Raw genomic sequence first — 22,514 nt, 5'->3', positions numbered from 1 at the left:
ATCTACAATCATTATCATTTCCATCTTTATTACCCACAGTATGCCAAGCACATTAAGGAGGCTTTCAGGGAGCTTTTGTTTTGCAATAATTTCTTAAAAAACCTGCTTTCTTGTTAGTATCTCCCCTGCCATCTCATCAAAATGGAAATGCTGCAAAAGGCTCCATTTATTTCCTTTAATTCTCCTTCACACTTGCAGCCAGCGAAGGCCTGGTGGGACTTTTTGGCTGGGCCAAGGTCAGAGGTGGCTGGGTGGACTCGGCCTCCTCGAGGGATGGATGCTCTGACAAGAGACTCTCCAGGACACAACAAACTCAGGTGTCCACAGCAAAAGCTCCCTCAGCAAACCTTTGCAACAGGTGTGTCCTAAAACCACAGTGTCAGCAGCGTGGGGACACGCCTGTGGGGTCCAGAGAGGGATCCGGGCCCTGGGACACCCTGGGGATTTCCAAGGAACAGCAGCTCCAAGGTTTGTTCATCAGAGCAGCGCTGGGCTGGCAGGCGGGAGCTGTTTGCGTTTGACAGAAACGTGATGATTCCTGTTTTGGCTGGCAGGCAGAGGGATTTGGGTCTCATTCATGAGATTTTTATTCTTTGTTCTTAATCCCTTGCACTTGAGCACAGAGCCTCATCCAGGCTGGCCTTGGTCCCATGGGAACTCTGTACTGGGAACAGGGGCCGGCTGGGCAGCACTGGGTCCCTTTCTGTGCAGAAATTGTGCTCATGACACCGGGGACCTGCCCTGGGGGCTCATCCTCCCTCAGCCCCCCCAGCAGCAGCCTGTGCTGCCCACTGCCCCCATCCGCGAGGGGCAGCAGGGCCAACAGAGCACGGGAAACTTCCCACCCCAGTTCCCAAGCTGGCCAGGCCGCAGGGAAGGACTCCTCTTGCTCAAGACACCACAGCTTCTGCCAGCCCTGCACACCGGACACCAGCCAGGCCTCTCCCCTCCTCCCTTACCTTTTCCGCCGACTGCGACGTCCCAAAAAATATCGGGATGAAGGCTAACCACACAATGCAAGTCGTGTACATGGTGAACCCGATGGGTTTGGCTTCGTTAAAGGTCTCCGGGACCCCGCGGGTCTTAATGGCGTACACAGTGCAGGTGACCATGAGGAGCATGCTGTACCCGAGCAAACAGATGAGGGACAGGTCCGAAATGTCACATTTGAGGATGCCCCGGGCAAAGTGGGGGTTTGTAGTCCGCTGGTCCTCGTAGTCAATGACAGAGTGGGACGGGTCCACGATGAACCAGATGCAGACGCCGACGAGCTGCAGCGAGATGAGGCTGAAGGTGATGACCAGCTGCGACGCGGGGCTGATGAAGCGCGGGGCGCTCACCGACTTCTTGCCCTGCTCGAAGATGCGGTAGATGCGGTTGGTCTTGGTGAGCAGCGCGGCGTAGCTGATGCTCATGCCCAGCCCCAGGAAGATGCGCCGCAGGGAGCAGGTGCTCAGGTCGGGCTCAGCGATCATCAGGAAGGTGGTGGCGTAGCAGAGGAAGATGCCCGTGAGCAGGACGTAGCTGAGCTCCCGCCCCGACGCCTTGACGATGGGCGTGTCGTTGTAGCGCACGAAGGTGATCACCACGAACAGGGTGGCGATGATGCCCACGATGGCGATGAACACGGGCACCACAGCCCAGGGCGAGCTCCACTCCAGCTTGATGATGGGGATGGGCGTGCAGCTGGTGTGGTTCTCGTTGGGCCGCTCGTTGAAGTGGCAGCGCTTGCAGTGGAACTCGTCCAGCTGGTACTGGTAGCCGTCGCAGCGCTCGCAGTGCCAGCAGCAGGGGATGCCCTTCACCAGCTTCTTCCTCTCGCCCGGCTTGCAGGGCAGGCTGCAGATGGAGCTGGGCTGCTGGCTCCCGCCCCCCGGCCACAGCATATTCTCCACCTGCGAGGGAGACGGCACCAGCCCTGCTGTGGGCACGCTGGGCATCTGCCGGGCACATCTGGGCACAGGGGATGCCCTGCCCTGCCCAGATCTGGACCCTCAACCCATCAGCACATCCCACAAAGGGTCCCAGCCCCACCTGGCATGGGGGCAAGGAGGTGGTGAAGCTCTCTATTGGTCTTTTGGGAAGATTCAACACCAGGAACCCACAACGAAGCCCCTCCTTCCCTGAGGAAACCCCATCTGCTGCGGTCTGGCTCCTCTTTCCTGTCCCATTCCCGGATCCCTGGGGTGTGGTCACACGTGCTGAAGCACAAGTGTGTACCTGGGGACACCTTCCCCTCTGCCCCCACCACCTTTGGCTGCCTGGCTTTGCAGCCAGGGGCTCCCAGACTCTACGTGGTGAGAAGAGAAACCTGCAGGACCTTCCCCTTGCACCACGGCCTTACCTTGAGGTGCAGGTGGTCTGTCCACTGCCCGATGACTTTGTACTCAGGGGTGGAGTTCCTGATCTGGTACTGGTAGATGTCGTAACGCCCTGGAGCATCTCCGTTCTCATTGAATGTCACAGGAGTCCCAGCAATGCCTGCGGGAAAGGGGGAGCTCGGCACCCACAGCACCCACAGCAGCCCCAGCACCCCCACCCTGCTGATGGGGTCCAAGGGGGCTCTGGTTTGATGCTCCCCCCTCGCTGCTTCTTTTAAGAAAGGGGGGAAAGGAGCTTTAAAAGTTAAATCAAGTGAACTCTGCAGATAAACACTAATGAAAGGAAGGAAGAGAAGAATCAAGCAAGAGGGGAAATAAATAAAAGGGACACTGTGGAGGAGATCAGAGGGTGGAGATAAATAGAAATAATAAGGGGGCCAGACAGAAAATGTTTATTAAGGAGACAGAGCAGAGGAAAAGATGCGCTTCCAGAGGAGATCTGAGACAGACAAGGGCAGAGCAGTGGGAGGCAGTGGGACCTCTGCCAGCTGGGAGGGAGGAGCTGGCAGGGGGAGAGGCTGGGCAGGACAGCAGGTGAGGGCAGGGTGAGGGCAGGGTGAGGGCAGGGTGAGGGCAGGCTGAGGGCAGGGCAGCAGGTAAAGGCAGGGCAGCAGGTGATGGCAGGGTGAGGGCAGGATGGCAGGGTGAGGGCAGGGCAGCAGGTGAGGGCAGGGCAGCAGGTGAGGGCAGGGCAGCAGGTGAGGGCAGGGTGAGGGCAGGGTGAGGGCAGGGCAGCAGGTGAGGGCAAGATGGCAGGGTGAGGGCAGGGCAGCAGGTGAGGGTAGGGTGAGGGCAGGGCAGCAGGTGAGGGCAGGGTGAGGGCAGGGCAGCAGGTGAGGGCAGAGTGAGGGCAGGGTGAGGGCAGGGTGAGGGCAGGGCAGCAGGTGAGGGCAGGGTGAGAGCAGGATTGCTGCCGGATTACACTCCAAAGGCTCCCAGGAGATGTGGAAGCTCAGACCTTCCTCACCTGCTGATCTGCTGCCCTCTCTCCATGCTGCGCTTGCAGTGCAGCAGCTGCCAAATTGTACCACAGATAAACCGTGGGTGCTGCTCCGTGACCCACACTGGGGACAACCAGAGCAACGGGGGACAACCAGAGACGCCCAGGGCCGCTCGTGCCAGCGCCGCGGGGGGGTGGCACACCTGAGAAGTTGACGTTGCGGATGTACTTGAGCAGCTCCACACCGTCCACCGGGTCCATGCGGGGGCACAGCCCCACCTTGCCGGGGCACAGGTTCTTGTGCATGTTGTGCAGGGCGTGTCCCATGGCGTAGACGGCGTCGATGACGAACTGCACCTTCCCCTCCTGCTCGTACGAGGAGTCCTGGCCGATCCGCTCCCGGTCTGCGGGGACAGGGGAAGGGGGCTCCATCTCCTGTGCCCCAGCCATGCCCCCCAGCATGTGTCTGCTGCACCCAAATCCTTGCAAATGAGCCCACCCTGGACTGGAGCAGCTGGAAATTCCAACCTCATTCCCAAACCTGCACACCCAGCGCACATGCAGCCAAGGAACATTCCCTGGGGAATACCCAAGCAACCTCCCTGTCACATGGTTCTGAAAATGTGGGTGCTGGCACCCTGCTGTGCTTCCAAGAGCCCTCGGGATGTCACGTCCCAGTGCCATGGGACATCCCTAACTCCCAGGTCCCCCGGCAGGACTCAGACTGGGCTGTGACTGACATCCCACCCTCATCCCTGTGTGCTGCAGCCCTCCTTCATCTCCCAGGAGTTTCCACCAGCTCAGGCTCTACCAGTGGCATCAAGGACCGCCCAGGCAGCATCCATCACTGGCTGCCTGTCCCCCATCTCCCTCCCAAAGCCTCCTGTCACCCCACTCCCCTCGTCACCTCCTGCCACCCTCCTGCCTCTCTGACCCCACAGCCTCCCCGGCTGGCAGGATCCTGCAAGGATCTGGCAATTACCAGTGACAGCTGCCTTCCCCCCATCATAACCCCATCTTAATGGGATCAGAAACATGTTAATGACTTAGCAGAAGACACCGATTAACGCAGCACGCTGTTAATTATGGCTAAGAGAGCGTCTCCCAAGGGGCACTGCTGCTACAGAGAGCCCCGGCCTCTGCCCCTCCATCCCCACCCCCGAGGCATGACCGGGCATCCTGCCAGGCCACCAACAGGAAGGAGGATTTGTCAGGGAGCCGAGGGCACCACCTCCCTCCTCTGGAGAGGCGGCACATCCTAGAAAGCCACGCCAGGGTGCCCAAAACTAACTCCGGCTCCACCACGCAGGGACACGCCCTGATGAGAGATGGGATTCACAGGGACAGCAGGAGACCAAGCACCAGCACCAGGTGCTGATCCCTTCCTTCCCTGCTGTGGGAGAGTGAGATGAAGCGCCAGTGAGAGGGGATGGCCCCGTGAGCCGTGCTGGAGGTCCCTGTGCTGGCACCTGTGCCACTGACATGACACTAAAGCGAACTGATAACAAACTGACCGACAGGAAAAGATGATATCGGGGAGGTGAATTCATAGCCCATCCTTCAAAGTTATAAAAACGCTTTTGGAATGTGGAGATTACTCATGCAAAGCCCGGCAGGTGATCCCTCCTTCCACATTATTGACAGAAGCCATTAATCTTCTCCCTCAACTTCAGGCCCTTCCCCATATTCATCTCCGAAGGCGCAGACAGGCCACTCTGTCTTGTCAAGATAATTACCCATTAAAAGAGGAGCTGTAATAGACTGTCCAGGGGAGCTGAGCCCATGGGGATGTCACAGCCCTGCCACCATCCACAGCACTGTCCTGCCCAGGGGACACACGGGACCCAGGGCTGGTCCCTCACAGCTCCTCAGCTTCCCAGCAGCCACCTCAATCCTGCACGCATCCCAAAATGCAACCCACCGCAATGGCACAGGCTGTGGGGGCTGGATTTTCATCCCTGTGCCAAGGCTGAGCAGCGCAGATAAGGAGACATCCCTGGGGGCTGTCCCTCTGTCTGTCAGCACCTTGCCCCAGGCCCCAGCTGCTTTTTTCCAGACGGGAATTAGGCCGGTGCACAGAGGGGCAATGTGGAGCAGACAGCTGAGGCTTGTTCCCAGCCTGGAGACAATAAATCTCTGCCAAGCTCCAATAGATGAGGGCCAGGGAAGGGAGGTGACCTGCTGATTATAATAGCAGGGTCGTGCATCGTTCTACAGGGCTGGTAATTAATTTTCAAGAGCGTGACGAGGCTCGGCGGCCCCCTCGGAGAAGGGACGCAGCTCTTCCCCAGCGGAGGGTGAGACAGGATCAGCATCAATTCCCAGCACACCACCAGGCCCAGCTTCTGGCAGGAGTTAATCAAAATCTCTCAGCACATCTGTGGGGAGCTGGGGATGGAGAATCTCCAAATCCTGTGGGTGCTGGTGGCAGCACCCAGCACCTCTGGCCATGTTTTTTGGGCTGGGTGAGCCCATCTGGGAGCAGAGATGGTCCCTTCATGTGGGATGCTCGTGGCAAACAGCTGGTGGGTGCTAGGGCTGCTCCCAGGGGTAACACAAGCAGCTGCCACCAGGAGTTCCACCAGCTCAGCCCTCATCTTCCTCCCAGCCCTCCCATCCAGGAATGGGAGCCAGGAGCTGTCCGGTTCAGGGTGGGATCCTTCGCTTTGGTTTTTGGGGTGGAATAAACAAGCCAAGCCGGCATTTCTTGGGCATGTTGGGTTCTACCCAAACCTGAGGAAAACAGCCCCAAGCTGGGCATTTGCATCAGCCCTGCAAGGCAGGAGCTCGTGGATCTGCAGGGGCAGGTGCTTTGCTTCACCAGGTGTTAGTTCCCTGCTCTATCTGCCAAGCAATCACTCGGGAGATGGTTTATTTGCTGACAAATTCCGATGATTTAAAGACAGCTCCTCGGACATTTGCCACGTCGTAGTTTCAGCTGCTTCCACTGACACCTCAGCCCTGAAATATCACCTGTTTAAAAGCTACATCACGGTGGAGATGAGGAGATCAGCGCTCACAGGACCTGCTCATGCATCTCCTGATGTCGAGGGCTCTGTGAGGCTCTCGGGAAGGATGAGGAGCTCTTGGCTACCCAAGGCCGTGGCCATGGGCCAGTTTCCTGGCATGCCCTTGCTGCTTGCCCAGCTCACACCCACCCAGATCACCAGCTGAACTTTTGGGGAATGCCTGCAAGGTCAAGGACATGGAAGCACCATCCAGATCACCAGCTAACCTTTGGGGAATGCCTGCAAGGACAGGGATGTGGAAACGCCATCCTGCTCATCCTCAGTGGCGAAACCAGGGGAAAAACAAAACCCACACCATCCAACTTCCCAGGCACAGCCAGGTCCCTCTGCCTGATGGCACACGATGGCTTCAAAAGACATCCCTGCCAAGGGGATGAAGGGACACGCCAATGTCCCCAAGTCCTGCCACGTCGCAGCCCGTGAGCCACGGCGCCCTTATCTGTCTTCAGCCGGTGCCAGGCAGGCAGTAAATCTCTCCCATCTCTCAGTAAACATGTCACCTCCCCGAGCCTCCAACCATCACCTGACAGCAGCACTGTCAGCAAGACAGATCCCCGGCTGCCTTGTTTACTGCACTCGTCCCTAAAGCCTCTTTTGGCTGGAAATGACTCAAAATGCACAGTGGGGCTTGAGGAAGGAGTCGGGAGCCAGGAATTGAGCTCTGACAGGATCCCCACCAGGCAAAAACCCCACGCTCACAACCAGAACGACACCTCACCATGAGCTCCCACCCTCCCACAGCAGCCCCCCAGCTCTTACTGGTGCATTTCTTGATGCTGCTGCCCTTCCTGAGCGCGTGCCGGCTCAGCTTGCAGTGGAAATTCTCCTCCCAGAACTCAGCAAACCAGATGTTCCGGCGGTTGTTGTCCAGGGTCCTGCTGGAGAAGTAGCGGTCGAAACCTGCCCGGGCAGAAAGTGGATGGAGGGGATAAATCAGATGCATCACACATTCCCAAACTCCCCAGGCAGAGGGGAAGGGAGGTCTGGGAGCGATGGGGACACATCAGTGTGGTGGGATTGGGTCCAAAGTGCCACTTGGGCAGAGCTGCGAGTGGAAAATCCACTCAGGGAAGATCCTCTGCAAAGCAGAGACTTCCTGGGACTTTGAGGGCAACAGGAAATGCCTCTCCAGGTACAGTGGTGACAAAGGGAGAGTAGGGAAAACATGGCACCGGGAAAATAAGGAGGTGACTGGTGGGCAAATCAGGAAACCCTTCAAAACCCTTCCAACCCAAATCATTCTGTGGTTCCACGATGGTTTCACAGCCAAAACCTGCAGTTAAGGAGGGAGAGCTGAGGGGACTCACGAAGCACAGCCCATACCTCTGACTGAGACCCGCTTGGGCAGGATGGTGACAGAGCCCTCGGCCACCTCCTCCAGGTGCAGGACCGGAGCAATTTTGGAGCCCCAGCTGTCCGAGCCCATCCAGATGAAGTGCCCTGTCTGGTTCGCTCTCTTGGCTGCCTCCAGCACCCTTCTGTGGAGAGAAGCAGCAGGTGCTGAGCCACCAACTCCATGTCTGGCCCAGGGAAGTGGGGACGCTGGCACAGTGCTGGTGGCATCTCCTGCTCCAGGCACAAGTTTGGGACCAGGCACAGCCTGGTGTATACGGACACACAAAATCCAGAGGTGCCACTCAGCTCCTGCACCCTCTGTCCTCCCACCCCAGGCACACAGGCTGCTTCTCCCACTTCATTTGCATATTTGCTGACTGGTAATTGAATTTCCCCTTAATTACCCAACATTAAGAGAGAAAAAAAGAATCAGGTTATGCCGCAGCAGGCAGGGAAAGCAGCAGCGTGGAGAGCACGTGCTCCCAGCATGGCCAGCCCCAGCAGAGGAGCAGCCAGTGCTGCCAGCACCCAGCATGGAGCTAAACTGGGCTCTGCTGGGCTCAACTGGGCAGCTGAGCAGCGGCTGGGAGTGGAGATGCCATCAGTCCTGCTGAGCATCCCTCGTGGTGCCAGACACTCAGACACGCCTGCGCGCTCCTCCAGCGCCAGCCAGGTCAGAAACTCAGTGGGAGGATGGGAACAGAGCATTCCCGGATCTGACCCTCCGGGCTGTGTCTCCCAGGGCTCAGTGTCCCCTCGGGGGCTCCTGTGGGTCCCCAGCCATGTGGGAGCGGGGCCCAGGGCAGCTCCATCTCCCCGTGCCGAGCGGAGGCAGGTTGTGACTCACCCCCCGCGTCGGAGCTGATCATTTCAAGTCCAGATGGTGTTTGAAACGCGTAATAAGGGAAAAAAACCCATAGAAATCCAGCAGAGAGTGCAGACGAGATGGGAAGAGGCAGGCGTGCAGTGGGAGCCGTGCAGGCTGCTCCGTGCTCATCCTGGGCTGCCCTGGGCTCCAGGCACGTCCCTCCCTAGGACAGTCACAGCCCGGGTCCCACTCTGTGACGAGCAGCACCTCCAGCTGCCCCTGGTCCCTGTGCGGGGCAGGATCTCCCCAGGGCAACCCCAGGATATTCCTGTGGGATCAGTGATTTAAATCCACTCTGAGCCAGGCAAGAATTCCAGCTACAACCTTCCCAGTCCGTCCTTCCCATCTTCCAGGCTCCACAATCCAGGCTGGCACAAGGGTGGGGATCATGGAGAGCTAAAGCTAGGTGCTGCAGAACCCCACTGCCCAGAGCTGCAATCCCATTTGGATGGGTAAATGTTTCCAGAGCCCTGATAACGAGACCTGCCATTTATCCTGCAAGGCAAATCCCTTTTCCCTCTCACCCCCGCCTGATGTCAGCTCCACAGACATTTCTATTAAGGAAGGAAAAAAGAAACTGGGAGACTTTGCACATCTGATGTAAACTGATTTAAACTTGCAGTTTACCCACATTTACATAATGTTTGCTGATTAATAAATTAGACACTTAGGAAATCAGGGGTAGCTCCATGTGAATCATTCTGCTCCATAAACAACAGAGCCTCAGCCGCCGCTTCGCCTGCAGAGCAGCTCATCACCCTCAAGTGTGGCCACGTCCCCAGCCCTGCTGGGCACAGAGTGCTGGGGACGTCCCCAAAAGGTCCCTGAAATGTCCCCTAGATGTGTTCCTCTGCCACGCTGGGGCTGGGGCTGCACAGCAGAGCAGAACCAGCGCCTGGGTCCTGCCTTGGGCAGCTCTGAGCAGCGCCTGCGTGGCGTGAAGCAGCGGGTCGTGATATCCAGGGCTTCCGAAACCGATGGAAAGTGGGTTTTCCCCTCTGTTGAGCTCTGTGTGGCTGTGGTTGGGTGGCAGCCACTTGCCAGGTGGCCACTCTGAGTGGGTCCCCACTGCAGACATTCCCTGCCACGCCACACGGTGCATCCTCTCCCCACTGCAGACACATCCCAGTGCATCCCAGTGCATCCCAGTGCATCCCTGCCCAGACCTCCCTCCCAGCCAGGCCGGCCCCTCCACACCTGATATCATCCTCGTTGGCGAAGATGATGACGGCGCGGGCATGGGAGGTCTCCAGGAGGCGGCGGATGATCTTGTCAAACTCGCCCGGCTTGGGCTCCCTCGGGATCTTCACGGACTGGGCCACGCAGACCCCGCCTGCGGCAGAGAGAGCCCTGGCACTGAGACACCCCCTGAGTCCCTGTCCTCCCGGGATGGCCCCTCTCCCAGGGCTCCTCAGCCCAACAGGCAAAGGGGGTCTCTCCAGCGCTCCCACTGAGGGGCTGAGCACTTCACCACCTCCTCAGCCCAGACCCCCTGGCCACCACCCAACCCCCTGGGACACGTCCCCCAGCCCTCCCCTTACACCTCCTCTCCCCCCGCTCAGCCCTTCTGCACCACCTTCCCTCCCACCCTGCATCTCCACAGCTCCTCTCTGCCTCCCGCCCACTCCTCTGGTACCCCTCACCTTCAGCCACCACCACATCACACTCTGAGCATCCCCAGGACAGACACAGGGTCCCGTCCCAGCAGCTCAGTGAGGATTTTTCCAGCCAGTTCCAAGCACCAGCCCCTCCCCAACCCATGATTTGCAAAGGGTTCTCCACATGGAATGGTCAAACTCTGGCAAAACCATCCCATGGGAAGAGCAGACAAGCCCTTCACCCCCGAGCAGCCAGGCCCTGCAGAGGGTTTATTCCCATCCCTATGGCACTGGCCAAGTTCCAGCCCAGCTTTCCACGGAGCCGTTGCAAAAGCAGGTAATTAAAATTAAAAGAGACAATTGGAAGAGCGATTGGAAGAGCCCCCACTCTTCACTGCTGGGCTCCCAACCTCCAGCTCCGCAAAGGCAGAGCCCTCCTGCTCCTACATTTCTGCAGACGCCAATAAAGAGAGAGATGGGAGAGAAAATTAAACATTGCGGGACCTTCTGGATGTAATTGATGGTCTCAATTTGCATAGTAAATGACACGGCTGATGCCTCCTGCCACTAACAGATCGCAGCTTAAGCAAAGGTCGCCATAATTACCACCCGGGGCTGGGAGAGATTCCCAGAGCACAGCCCTGGAGAGGAGCAGGACGGGACAGGGTGGGGACAGGCTCCAGGAGGCTTTGCTCCCTATGTGGGGCTGAGGCAAAACTGGGAAAATTTGGCCCCTTGCAGCCAAAAAGCAAGAGAAGGGCGATGTGCTGGGTGCTGAGCAGGCAGGGAAGGCTGCAGGGATCGGGGCACAGCATCCCCACCCTGTACCCACTGGTCGGAGCCTTCCAGGGGTTTTTTTGGGGTTTGTTTTCCTGTGGTAAGAAATTGGGCCAATTTGCTGTTTGTTTCCCATATGGGGAGCCAGATGGATGGAGAGGAGGGAGTTGGATAAACAGACAGATCAGCCAGGCGAGGAGGGCAGCAGCAGGCAGCGCCGGCAGGACAGGAATGTCCCAGCCTGGAGACACTCACCCTGGTCACCACCAAGCCCCCAGCCAGGCCGGGGTGTCACAGCACACTGCCAGGGGCCACCGTGCAGCTTAATTACAGTTTCCATGGCAATCAATGGAGAAAATCCAACCAAAGCAGCAGTTTGCAAACACTGCGAGCCTTCCAAAAGCCCTGGCACGGCCAGGCGGGAGCGGGCACACGCGAGTGGCAGCTGGGGGCTGGCACGGGCATGCACGTGAGTGCCACCGGGCACTCGTGCTAGGGAACATCTTCCTGCAGAAGAAGATGGGTCCATAAATAAACAAGAAAAGTGGTTAAATCGATGGCAATTCAGAAATGACCATGATGTGATTGGGCTGCTCCGTTAAATCAAACTAACGAGGAACGCGGCTCCTCCAGGTGACAGCCTGCAGGGCCAGGGAGCCCCTCGTTCCCACAGCAGATGCTAACAACGTTTTTGTCTTCTTAATTAATGAAAACTTAATCATGAACAGCAAGAAGTCCAGGGGGTCAGGGGGCAGTGGCAGAGCTGTGTGGTTTGGGGAGCTCTGTCTCTCAGCACCTGCATTATTCACACCCCCAGCACCGCAGGCGAAGGGGATTTGCCAAGTGACGCTCCCACCGACTTTGCACAAAAATCCATTTAGTCCAAGCACTCCTCTAAAGCCAGAAATCAAAGTGAGGAGGTGGCGGCAATGGAGGGGAGGCGACCACTCTCCGTGTTCCTGTAGGATGGCACAGCACTGCTCCCTGCCTCGGGACACAGTGTGACTCTGGGAGAAGGCAGCAGGTGAGACACGGGGACCCCTCTCCTCCCCAGCTTTGGGAAAGGACCAAAGAGGAGCAGGAATTACAGGGATGGGGAGAACATCCCACCAGCAGTCCGAGGATGCTCAGAGGAGATCCCGTGCATTTCATCACCAGTGGCACAGGACACAGAGCACCCGCAGCAAGAAACAGCCTGGAAAACCCAACCTGAGCCCACTTCCAAACCTCCCCTTCCAACGCTGCCTGCGCCATCCTCAGGCACGCGGCCCTGTCCCTCCCATCCTGGTGGGATCTCACCTCCCCCGGCATCGCCAGGGCGCCGGGGACTCTCCTGATGCCGCTGGGGGTAACGCCTGTTGTCAAACACGGGTCAGGCTTTAATCTCCACCATTAAGGCTCGGCAGGAGCGCAGCCGCTCTGGCTTCCCCTCTTGATTGCCAGTGCTTAATTAGCTCGGGGTTCAGGGGGTTCTGCCAGGGCTCCCGCAGGGTCCAGCAGGGACCCGGCTCAGCCGTGCTGGGAACAGCGATGTGGATGTTTCGCCCACCCCGGGCAGTCCTGGGCACCCTGAGGAAGGATCAGGCTCTGCACAGCCTGGCAGCGATGGCATTCCATGAGCAGCTGCCCACTCCCAGCTCCCGTCCTAACTCCAGCCTTCCCATGAGATCCCCAAGCCCAGAGCCTTAACTGGGAGTAGTGGGCTGCTCCCCTGCCCCGGGACTCGTTATTTGTGTCACTTCAAAGCCTCCAGGAAGCAACTGATTACAGGAGAAGCCATTAGGGACAGAGATCTGCGCCCTCTCCTGCGTGTGGTGGGACCGAAACGCTGCGGTCAAAACTCCTGCCTCAAGATTTGGGAGCGGCTTTTTGGGGGTCGACCTCCTGGTGCAGCCACCGCGAGTAATGAACCCGGCTGGAACCAGAAAGAGGCAGCCAGGGATGTCACACGGGGATGAGCAAACGCATCACAAGTATACATCAGGCTCTTAGCTAAAAATATGGAGAACTCAGTGAAGGATGAAACAATAGAGGGGGTGGGAACGGCAGCAAAATTGATCCAGGTACATGACTGAGGAGTCCTGCGCTGGGCTGGGAATGTTCCCCTGTTCACAGACCCAGCACTGCACATTCCAACCCTCGGCACAACGCGTGGCACACGCCGGCTCCGTCACACCCGCATCCATCCCAGGCCTCATCTCCACGAGCTTGGAGACAGCAGAGACCTCAACAACGCAGAGCCAGAGGCTGCTGGGTGGGTCTGTCCAACCACCAAAACGATGCCACGGGTCAGGGGCGTGGGGAGATGCTGAACAGAGGGGCTGGAGGTGGGGACACCGGGGACACCTCGATGGTGGCCCTGCTGCACACCTTGGCGCGCAGTGGAAATCCAGCTGACAGCCACTGCCAGTGCAGGGTGCTCTGGGGGAGTGGGATGGGTTTGGGGAGCAGAATGCACTTAAAACCCTTAAAAATGGCTGAAGAAAACACATCCTTTGCAGACTGAACATCTCTGCAATGCTAAAACCCAAAAAGCAGCACTCAAGTGAACAAGGACTCTCCAGCCACCAGTGCAGCCACCAGCAACCTCCAGAGGCCAACAGCATCATCACCAGAGTGACTGCAAATATGGATAAAGATATAAAGATAAATGAATAAAGATGTAACAGCCACCCAGGTCAGCCTGTCGTGGCAGCCCAGGGCCAGCCCCAGCTGCAAGAATAACCCATCTCCAGGGCGAGTTTCCTCCCCACATCGCTGTCAGAGGTCGCTTTGTGCCTCAAGCAGAACCGTTTTCCACTGCGCCGCGAAGCTTCAACGTGAGGCTCTGCTAAAAATTGAAACTGAAGGTCAAGTTGATAATGCATCAGAAAGCAAACAGCTTGAGTGCGAGCTGCTAACGACAGCAATGAGCATTATTGCCTGATGGAAATAAAACCCGACTCTGAAGGCTCGGGCTCAGCATGAGAAATGAAGCAGAGCGCTGTGGGGAGGAGAGAGGGAGCTGCTCACCCTGAGCCGGGTGGGTGAGGAACACCCCAGGCAGAGCCAGCGTGGGGGGCTGGGGACGGGGCTGGGGCTGTGCCTGGCACTTCCCCCGCCATAAACACCCCCACGGGGAATCTCCACCACTTGACCAACAGCCGGCCAGCCCCCGGCACAGGCCAGATCCTCACTCAGCTGACAGCCCCGTCCGTGCCTCTGACAGGCCGGAGGGCCCTGGAAGCAGCGACAAATCGCAGGATCCTTTAGGCTGCTGGAGAAATGCAACTGAGAGCCAGGAATATCCCACAGAGAGCACGGATCCTTCACCCCTTCCCGATGGATCTGTGCTGGTGAAAAGGTGTTTGGTGCCAGCAGAGCCCTTTGCACGGGGGAAGACAGAGAGGCGAAGTGGGCCGAGCCTGGCTCTTCCTCCAGCGTGGCATTGCCACCACAGCTGGCAGGGCTAGGGAGATTCAAATACATAAAATAAAGGGGAAAAAAAAGAAAAAGCGTGGGTTTGGTCCAGCTTCACCATTATTCACGGCTGTGGCTCTACTTCCATGGGCAGAGCAGCGTGGCTGACACCCCACGCTCGCTCCCAAGGGAGATGCTCCAGGGAGCAGCTCAGAACCCACCCGGGGCCCCACGCTCAGGCTGGCACAGGCAGCTCCCACCAATCTCCATGGTCCTGCAGCGTGTCAGGGCTGCAGCATCACCGCTGGCACCACACGGGCTGCCCTCACACCGCAGGCACCGTGGAAATCTGCTTTTTGATAACTAAATTATCACAAATGCACATAATCGCCAGGTTATGTGGATACCCAAATTACAGGACTGCCACAGCCCCGGATTAACACGCGGCCGCTTTGGCTCCGTGTGTGCTCCTTTACTCTGCAATTACGCTGTCAGATCGTTAACATCTGGTTAGAGGAGCTCATGGGAACCACAGGTATCTCAAAGGAGAAGAGCTCATGCTGCAGCAGGGCCTCCAGTCACAACCACCGCTCCTTATTGGTGCTCAGTGGAGGAGCAGCGTGGATTTGAATCGTCCTGTGCATCCCCCCGGCCACCCCACAGATCCCCCGGGGGGCTGCACCCACGGAAGGGGCAGCAGAGCATCCCCCAGCCCCTCCCCAAATGTTCCAGGTGCTGTTACACACGCCCAGCACAGCCCCTTTGCACCTGCAGCTCCGCACATCCCCTGCAGCCACCGCTCGGGAGCATCCCCAGGCGTCGCTCCTTGTGAAGCCACAGCCCCGTGAAAAATATTCCGCTTTTCAAGTGAAAATCCTGAAGAGCAGCTCCCAAGTTGGATCCCCAGATGGGTTTCTCTGCATACTAAAAGCACAGCCAGCTCCGGTGCCAGGGCACGCGCAGGAGAGACGGAATTAACGCTGCTCCTATTTATAGGGCTTTGATTAGGAGCTCGTCACCTCGAAGTTTTTATTCCCTTTATCCATTTATAAGGCCATAACGCAGTTTGACTGGCTCCAGATAGGCCGGTGTCCCACCGACTCTGCCAGAACCTGATGTGCCATTCAGACACACTTAAGCCTGTAATAAGCAGCAGCCTGCGCCCTGCAGGGGTTTAACTGCCTCAGAAAACACCCTTTACCTCCCATCTCACCCCGAGCGGTGGGGCTGAGGTGACGCCAGAGCCACGAGGGACCCCAGTGCTGTGCCAGCCCCTGCCTGGGGTCTCAGGGCAGCTCCGAGTTGGTGGTAGCAGCACCCACAGCAGCGATTCCCGGGGCTCCTCGCCCATCCCAGGGTTGATGTTCAGATCCCCACAAGCTCCTGCGCTGCTCCCGAGGCTGCTAATCCCCCCTGAGCATCCCAGAGCTCCCGTCAGCAAAACGCTTTCTGCCTCCAGACAAATCCTCCCAAAGAGTTTTGCTGAGCACGGACTTTTTGCCTGTCCAAAGCCCATAGACAAATTAAAGCACCTGCCCTGGGGGATAATTCCACTAAAATTGGGTGAAGCTCGTGGTGGTGCCAACTCGATTTTCTGTTAAAACCTGGGAGTATTTGTAAAAGTCTTGTCTTCTGGAAGGCGCCCAGCGCCGTGGCTCAGGCACAGAGGGAGGGGGTGAGACCAGCTCGGCAGAGCTGGGGAGCAGGGAATGGGATCTCGAGATGCTTCCCAAAAGCAGCCTGCCCTGCAGAGTGGAGGCAGCCCAGGATATCTGGAAAACTTGGATGCTTGTTTGGGCAGCCCCAAAACCCGCACTGCTCCAGGGTCATCCCCCAAACCGCACCATCCATCACCTCATCCACATCCCAGCTCAGCTCAAGGAGTCCAACCAGACACATCCCTCCATCTCATCCTTTTCTCCTCCTGTCACAGCTGCTCCCATCCTGGGAGAAATCCACTCACCATCCTCCCTGGACTTTTGGATGAAGGCCTCCACCCCGCTTTCACCGTAGCTGCCCTCGGAGGCCAAGGTGGAGACGTAATTCCACTTGAGGGCTTTGACAATGTCCACCATGGCCTGGGCCTGGTAAGTGTCCGAGGGGACGACGCGGGAGAAGAAGTCGTAGCGGCTGTTGTCGCTCAGGTCCGGCGCCGTGGAGGCGTAGCTGATCTGGGGGATCTGGGGTGGAGGAGGGAAAGGCACAGCGTCAGGGCAGGGAGGTGATTGATGATCTCCACCCCACGGCCGTGCCCACGCTCCCAAAACGCTGCTCTGGGCCAGAGGGAGGTGGGAATTGAGGATGAGCATGGGGCAGGTGGAGCGTGGGCCACCATCAGGTGCTGCAGGGGACATGGGGGCTTGGGGACCACCTGCAGCTCAGGGACACCCAGCAGGACCCCAGAAGGGTTTTCTGGGCATCCAATGTGGGAGGGACCACAGAAAAAGCCATAATTTTGCCCTGGCCAGCACTGCCAGGGTCTCCCTTTGGCTTCCTCCCCAGGAAGGACAGATCCAACCCTTCCTGCCCCCCCTCCCCCAGCCCTAAATAAGCCCTTTAAATTAACCAGAGCCGCCGCACCTCTCCGGGCACATTGGAATGATTTAGCACCGTGGGATCAGCGATGTTTAACACTTACACAGCACTTTCCATCTCCAAAACACACCACACATCCTCATTTATCTTAAAGATGGAAAAGCCTTATTAAATTATCAAGCCCGGGTTCTCCCCACCAGCTGTGGGAATCCGAGCTGCTGCAATAAGCCCCAGCCACCTCACTGGGAGCCCGGCTGGGGAGCTGCATCCCAGGGATCAGATGTGCACCTGGGCCACCTCACGGACCCTCCTGGGTGTCCCGACCCTCCTGGCCCCACTCCACCCTCCTCCAGTCCTGCACCTCCCAGTTCCTCCTTTGTTTCTCTGTGATTTCCCCTCTCCCACTCCTGCCTCTCTCCATTAAATGCGATTCCAGTGTTATAAACCCACGACTCCACCTGAATGCTAAGAGGCCCCTGGAAAGGAGCAGCCACCCTTCTACCTGCCTGCGAAATAGGAGATGAAAAAAGGGAGAGATGGAGCAGGAGTGGGAGAGGGAGAGGAAGGAATCTTTATCAAGGCACAAATAGGATTACTCCCTGTGACAATCTGCTTTGTGCTCCGTTCCGAGGGGCTCTGATCTGCTCGTTGGGGATCTGTGACTGGAGCCGGTGCATGAGACTCCATTAAAATTCTGCTCAGCAGGTGAAGCGCTCGCCTGGCAATCACTCACCCTGGGGGGAGCAGGGGGGCTGCTCCAGCCCAATCCCAGCTCTTCCCTGCAGGATGGACACACACTCGGGATGGAGGCGGTGTCCACAGTGTGCCCACGAGGGCACAGGCAGCAGCAGTGCCCACATCAAAGGCGATTTGGGGGCAAGGATGCACCCCTGCCCTTCCAGAGGGTCCTTTCCCAATGATTTTCCCTCTGCCGAGCGTTTTGGTTTAACCTCTTCTGCAGGGCACTGGCGATGGAGACTTCCCAGTTTTCCCCATGCCATCGCCATCCCATCCAAGCTCCAACAGCCTGGGATTAACCCCTGGCCTGCCCATCCTGCTCCAACCTCAGCTGGAAAACAAAGCCCAGAAAATACCTGTTGATCCACGGGCTACGGGCTGGAAACTGTGTTTTAATAAACAAAAGGAAAGGGCTTTTTTCTCTCGCTCCTCTGCCTTGGATGAAAGTGAAAATAAAATACCAGTTCCCAAATGACCATTTCATAGATTTCTTCTGCCTTTTCTCCCCTCTGCCTTTTTGATAGCCCAACTCCTGGCACCAGCTATTTTCTGAGATAAAAGACAAAAGTCCTTTTAGGGACATAAAAGCAAAACGCAGGCAGAGAATTCAAGGTTCTTAGAAAGAAGGATGCAGTGGGAAAAGGGAGCTGGAAACATATCTCAGCTGGGTATTTGGGCACTGGTGGTCCCTTGTCTGGCTCATCTCCAGCCTGGGACACTGTGTTGAGGAGAAATCAGTGGGACCAGCTCTCCTGCACCCCAAGAGTTCCTTGTCCCACCAAGAGTGGGGAGTGATCCCAGGGCCAGGGGGTAAAACCCCCTTCCTCCTCATATTTTGAACCAAAACCCATCACCCAGAAGCACCCCCAGCCTAGAGAAACATCCCTTGGGGTAAGAGAGATGGTGGGAGTGGGGGTTGAGGGTCTCATCCTGCTCCCCCAGGGGCAATGGACTCCAAATGCACTGGAAAAGCTGGATTTGGTACCCATCATTATCACCCGTCGTTAATGAGGCTCAGGAGCTGCTGTGGTGTTTTCTCCACCGGTGGGAGACAGAATCCCCCCAGACTGGGAAGAATTAGGCAAAGGTGGCGATTTCAGCACATCCCAAATCAGACTTAAACCATCAATGTCAACATCAGCCTGAGCAGGCAGGAAGGAAGAACCAAAAACCAACCAAAAACCAACCAAAAACCAACCAAAAACCCCAAAACCACTGCAAAGCCAGAGCTGGGCACACTGGTCAGGAGCACCCCATGAGCAGGGGCTCCTGCACCGACACCCCCAATGCCACAAACAGGGTCAGGAGCAGCTAATTCCCTCCCCATGATTATTAATTTCATGCATATCTTATGCAAACCCCTGGTTCGCCGACAAGATGGAATTGATTTAATTAGAATTTCCATCATCGAGCCATTTGGATGGCAGCTTTTAATTAGGGAGAGCGTAAAGCACCACAGGGCCTGGAGCAGCGAGGGGCTGAGCGGGGCTGCTCAGAACTCGGCGTCAGGATGGAACAAGCCGCAGCCCCATCCTGCTGCCCCTTCCCTGGGCACGGGGTCAGGATCCTGCCCTCAGCACCTCCTTGGAGAGGGAAAAGGCAGAAATAAAACTCTGGGAAACACAGCAGGTGCAGGAGGATGCTGTCCATGATCCCTGCCAGACCTGCCACCACCCATCCCACGCCTCCTCAACAAGCCGTGCCCAGGGACCCCTCACAGCTGGGGGCAGCCCAGGGGAGCCAGGCAGCTGCAATTTGTTTCAATAAGCCCAATGAAGAGCAAGGAAATGAAGTGGCAGCAGCGGGGGATTAATCAGAGCCTCCCCCGGCCGGCTGCCACCTTCCCGCTCGGTGAAGGTTATTCACCCGCTAAGCGGGGACGCGCGTCCTGCATCGCTCCATCCCGCTGCCCCCACAGCCTCAGGGCACCCTGACACGAGCCGGGGGGCTCAGCACTGCCCGGGGGGCTCAGCACTGCCCGGGGGGGCTCAGCACCAGGGCCTGACCCAGCTCTGCACCCGCCAGCCCCAGGCAGCGCAGCCTCGTGGGCCTGCAGGTGCCGAGTGTGCCCGGCTGCAGCACGGGCAGCGCCGTCCTCAGGTGAATTATTCATGTTGTACCACAGCCCTGCGCTGCGGAGAGCGGCTGCCACGGAGGAAACAATCGCCTCAAAGTGCCTGGCACGCGTCAAGCCCATCCTCTGGCTGCTCACCTCACGCTGAGCACTTGGGCTCCATCTTGTCCCAGCTCTTTCTGGGTGGTGGCGAAAAACACACCTCAGACCCCAGTGCAGCTTTTTGGGGATCACATTTGCAGGAGAAGAGCCTGGTTTCCTTGGCACCATCACCACCGTGGTGGTTCAGGAGCCGGTGGGTAGAGCTGGGGCTGGAGAGGCAGCAGCAAGGGGTGGGAAGGAGCTGGAACGTGCCAGAGCGCTCTGGCAGTGATGGCAGAGAGATGCTATCGCACGGAGCCGGGAGCACAGATTTGGGGAGAGGAATTTCTGCAGGCAGAGCGACGAGGAGTGATGAAACTGGCTTGGACACAGGATGCCACATCTGCAAGTGGTTCCACTGATGTACAGCTTTAATTAGGAGGCGGCAGCTAACGAAGGACCCGTTATTTATTTATGTAGTGCAGGAGCAACAAAAGCCCTGGCAGGGAGAAGCAAAGCCGGCCTAGCGGGGAGGGCTGGGGGCTGTGCAGGGGGCGGAGCAGGGATGGAGCAGGGACACGTGCATAGGAGGGAGTGTGGGATGGGACAAGGGACCACAGCAGGGAGAGCATCATTTTGAGACAGGGAACAGCCACCCTCACTGTGCACACGGTCACAGGAGAGACAGGGGAAATCTGGGGGGGCTGCTGTGCCCCCATCCTAGCCAGGGCTCTGCAGGGCTTGTGCGGATTCCTCGCCTTGGTGGACTCTAATTCGCTCCATGCCACTCGCTGGATATGCTGGAGCCCTCCCAGAGGTGCTGGAGCCCTCCCCAAGAACCACTTGAGCCCTTCAGGAAGCAGAGCACTCAGAGGGCACTTGGAACACCCCACAGGGAGGGTCCCCCTGTTCCAGCTCCCAGCACTTTCCACCAGCATCCCCGTGCTGGGGGAGCACCGAGGGGGACAGGAGTGACACGGCAGCACGGGGCCAAGCAGGAGCAGAGCTCCAGCAAGTGCCATGCCCCAGGGAATGGGCAGAGGCAGCTGCCTGTGCCCGAGGCAGCCAACGCTTTGCTGAACCTTGGAGCAGAGTCACCCATGCTTAAAGGTCAGCGGCGGCGCGAAATGGAAGTCGCCTTATTCTCATTTTAAGCATGTCCGTGCCATAAAAGCAGTGTTTGAATAACAAAGAGCAGCAGCAGCACTCGGGTCGTGGAGGGGGGAAGAGGCTCCAGAACCCCCAAACCCCCAGCCCCTGCCTGCTGCAGGAATGGCTGTGCCCAGACAGGTGGGACGAGACCCCGTTCCCATGGGAATGGTGTCCCTGTGCTGGGGACCACTGAGGAGGGCACCAACCCCCACACTGGGATCCACTGCTGTCTGGGAAAGGCTGAGATTTTCCTTATTCTCCTCTCCCAAGGGATTTTGAGGTCTCCATCCTCCACCTGCTCATCCCCCCACCTACATTACCTCCCTGCCCCGTTGGGCTGGGATCAGCTCTGGGTTAAAACTTCGGGGGCTCAGGATGCACCACCAGCAGCACCAGTGCCTGGCTGCTCAGCTGGGGCAGAGCTGCACCTGAGCTCAGTGACACCCTCCTGTACAGGTCACAGCTCTTTGCCCGAGGACCAAAACTGGAGGAGAAGGGTGAGGGAAAAAAAAGAACCTAGAAAGGCTGTACTTGCCCCCAGCTCCTCTGACTGTCACTCTTCTGCCTCCTTCCCCACTGCCAGCCTCCCTCCTCCTCTCCAGAGCAAGTATTCAATCTTTTTTGTCTCGGCAAATAGCTTTTAAGTTCCTCCCACTCCCTCTAATTTATATTATTTTAATTATTGAATAGCCCTCTCACTCATCGCCTGGAACATTAACACGTTTTTTAAAAAAAAAAAAAGGGACCCAGCAAAATCAAACTCCATCAGCGATCCGGTTTTTCCGTCTCCACTAACAGCTTCCAGCCCTCCCAGGAGGGCACCCAGCTCTCAGCATGCTGGGCTGGCAGAAGAAGAGGGAGGGGGAAGAGAGAGAGGGAAACAGCACCAATCCTGCAGAACACAGGGGTTTCAGGGTGCTGGGAGAAGTCTGAGATGGGACTGGAATCCCCATTGCTACTGGAAGTGCAGAATATTCACATTTGTCCCTCATTTCTGCAGAGGGGCCCTTGTTCACACACTCTGCAGCCCAGGGATGTGGCTGGGGATAAATAAACGTACAGCAAGGGGGAAAGGAATTACCAACTCCTCAGCATTCCTGCAGCTGGCACGGAGCAGGAGGGAGAGCCCTACTCATCCCACCACAGCCTGAGCACCCCTGGGGTTGGTGGCACAGGACAAGTGTCCCCAGCCTGGCTGATGTCCCCCAGGCTGGAGCAGAGCAATCTCAGCCGTCCCCTGCCATCGGCCATCGCTGCCTCCAGCCCTGTGGCTGCCCAGTCCTCTGGCTCCTGTGGGACCTGACATTTTGGGGTATGGCCCACACCCCTGATGGAGCATCCCCCATAACCGGCACCAAACCCACCCTCAGCCCAGCTCCCTATCCAGCCCCCGCCACGGGGCGGGAGCACCAGCTCCACGAAGCCGGGGGAGATGAGACAAAAGTCCTCCTGCTCCGAGTGTCGTCACTGGAGGGGGATGGAGGAAGGGATCCCCGGGGACGTGGGGGAGGCAGGAGAAGCATTTTAACAACACCGGCTCTGCCTCCCCCCAGCTGCGGAGGAAGAGACACTTGTGGAGAAACGCTGCCAAAGCACCCGCAGGGGTT

General features: G+C 57.9%; 1 protein-coding gene across 3 annotated transcripts in view; it reads right to left on the bottom strand.

Moving 5' to 3' along the window:
• Positions 1-22,514, bottom strand: part of GRM4 (glutamate metabotropic receptor 4) — a 36,295-nt gene that overhangs the window by 5,926 nt on the left and 7,855 nt on the right. For all 3 annotated transcript variants that reach the window (XM_068995891.1, XM_068995890.1, XM_068995892.1), the window contains exons 3-9: positions 16,291-16,507; positions 9,751-9,886; positions 7,674-7,828; positions 7,110-7,250; positions 3,525-3,725; positions 2,345-2,481; positions 960-1,895 (exon numbers count right to left, since the gene is read on the bottom strand). In XM_068995891.1, coding sequence (XP_068851992.1) covers positions 960-1,895; positions 2,345-2,481; positions 3,525-3,725; positions 7,110-7,250; positions 7,674-7,828; positions 9,751-9,886; positions 16,291-16,507 — 1,923 coding nt within the window. The remainder of the gene's footprint in view (positions 1-959; positions 1,896-2,344; positions 2,482-3,524; positions 3,726-7,109; positions 7,251-7,673; positions 7,829-9,750; positions 9,887-16,290; positions 16,508-22,514) is intronic.

Source organism: Aphelocoma coerulescens, chromosome 26 (genome assembly GCF_041296385.1).
Source record: "Aphelocoma coerulescens isolate FSJ_1873_10779 chromosome 26, UR_Acoe_1.0, whole genome shotgun sequence".
Taxonomy (NCBI): Eukaryota; Metazoa; Chordata; class Aves; order Passeriformes; family Corvidae; genus Aphelocoma; species Aphelocoma coerulescens.
This window is presented reverse-complemented; position numbering and strand designations above follow the sequence as displayed.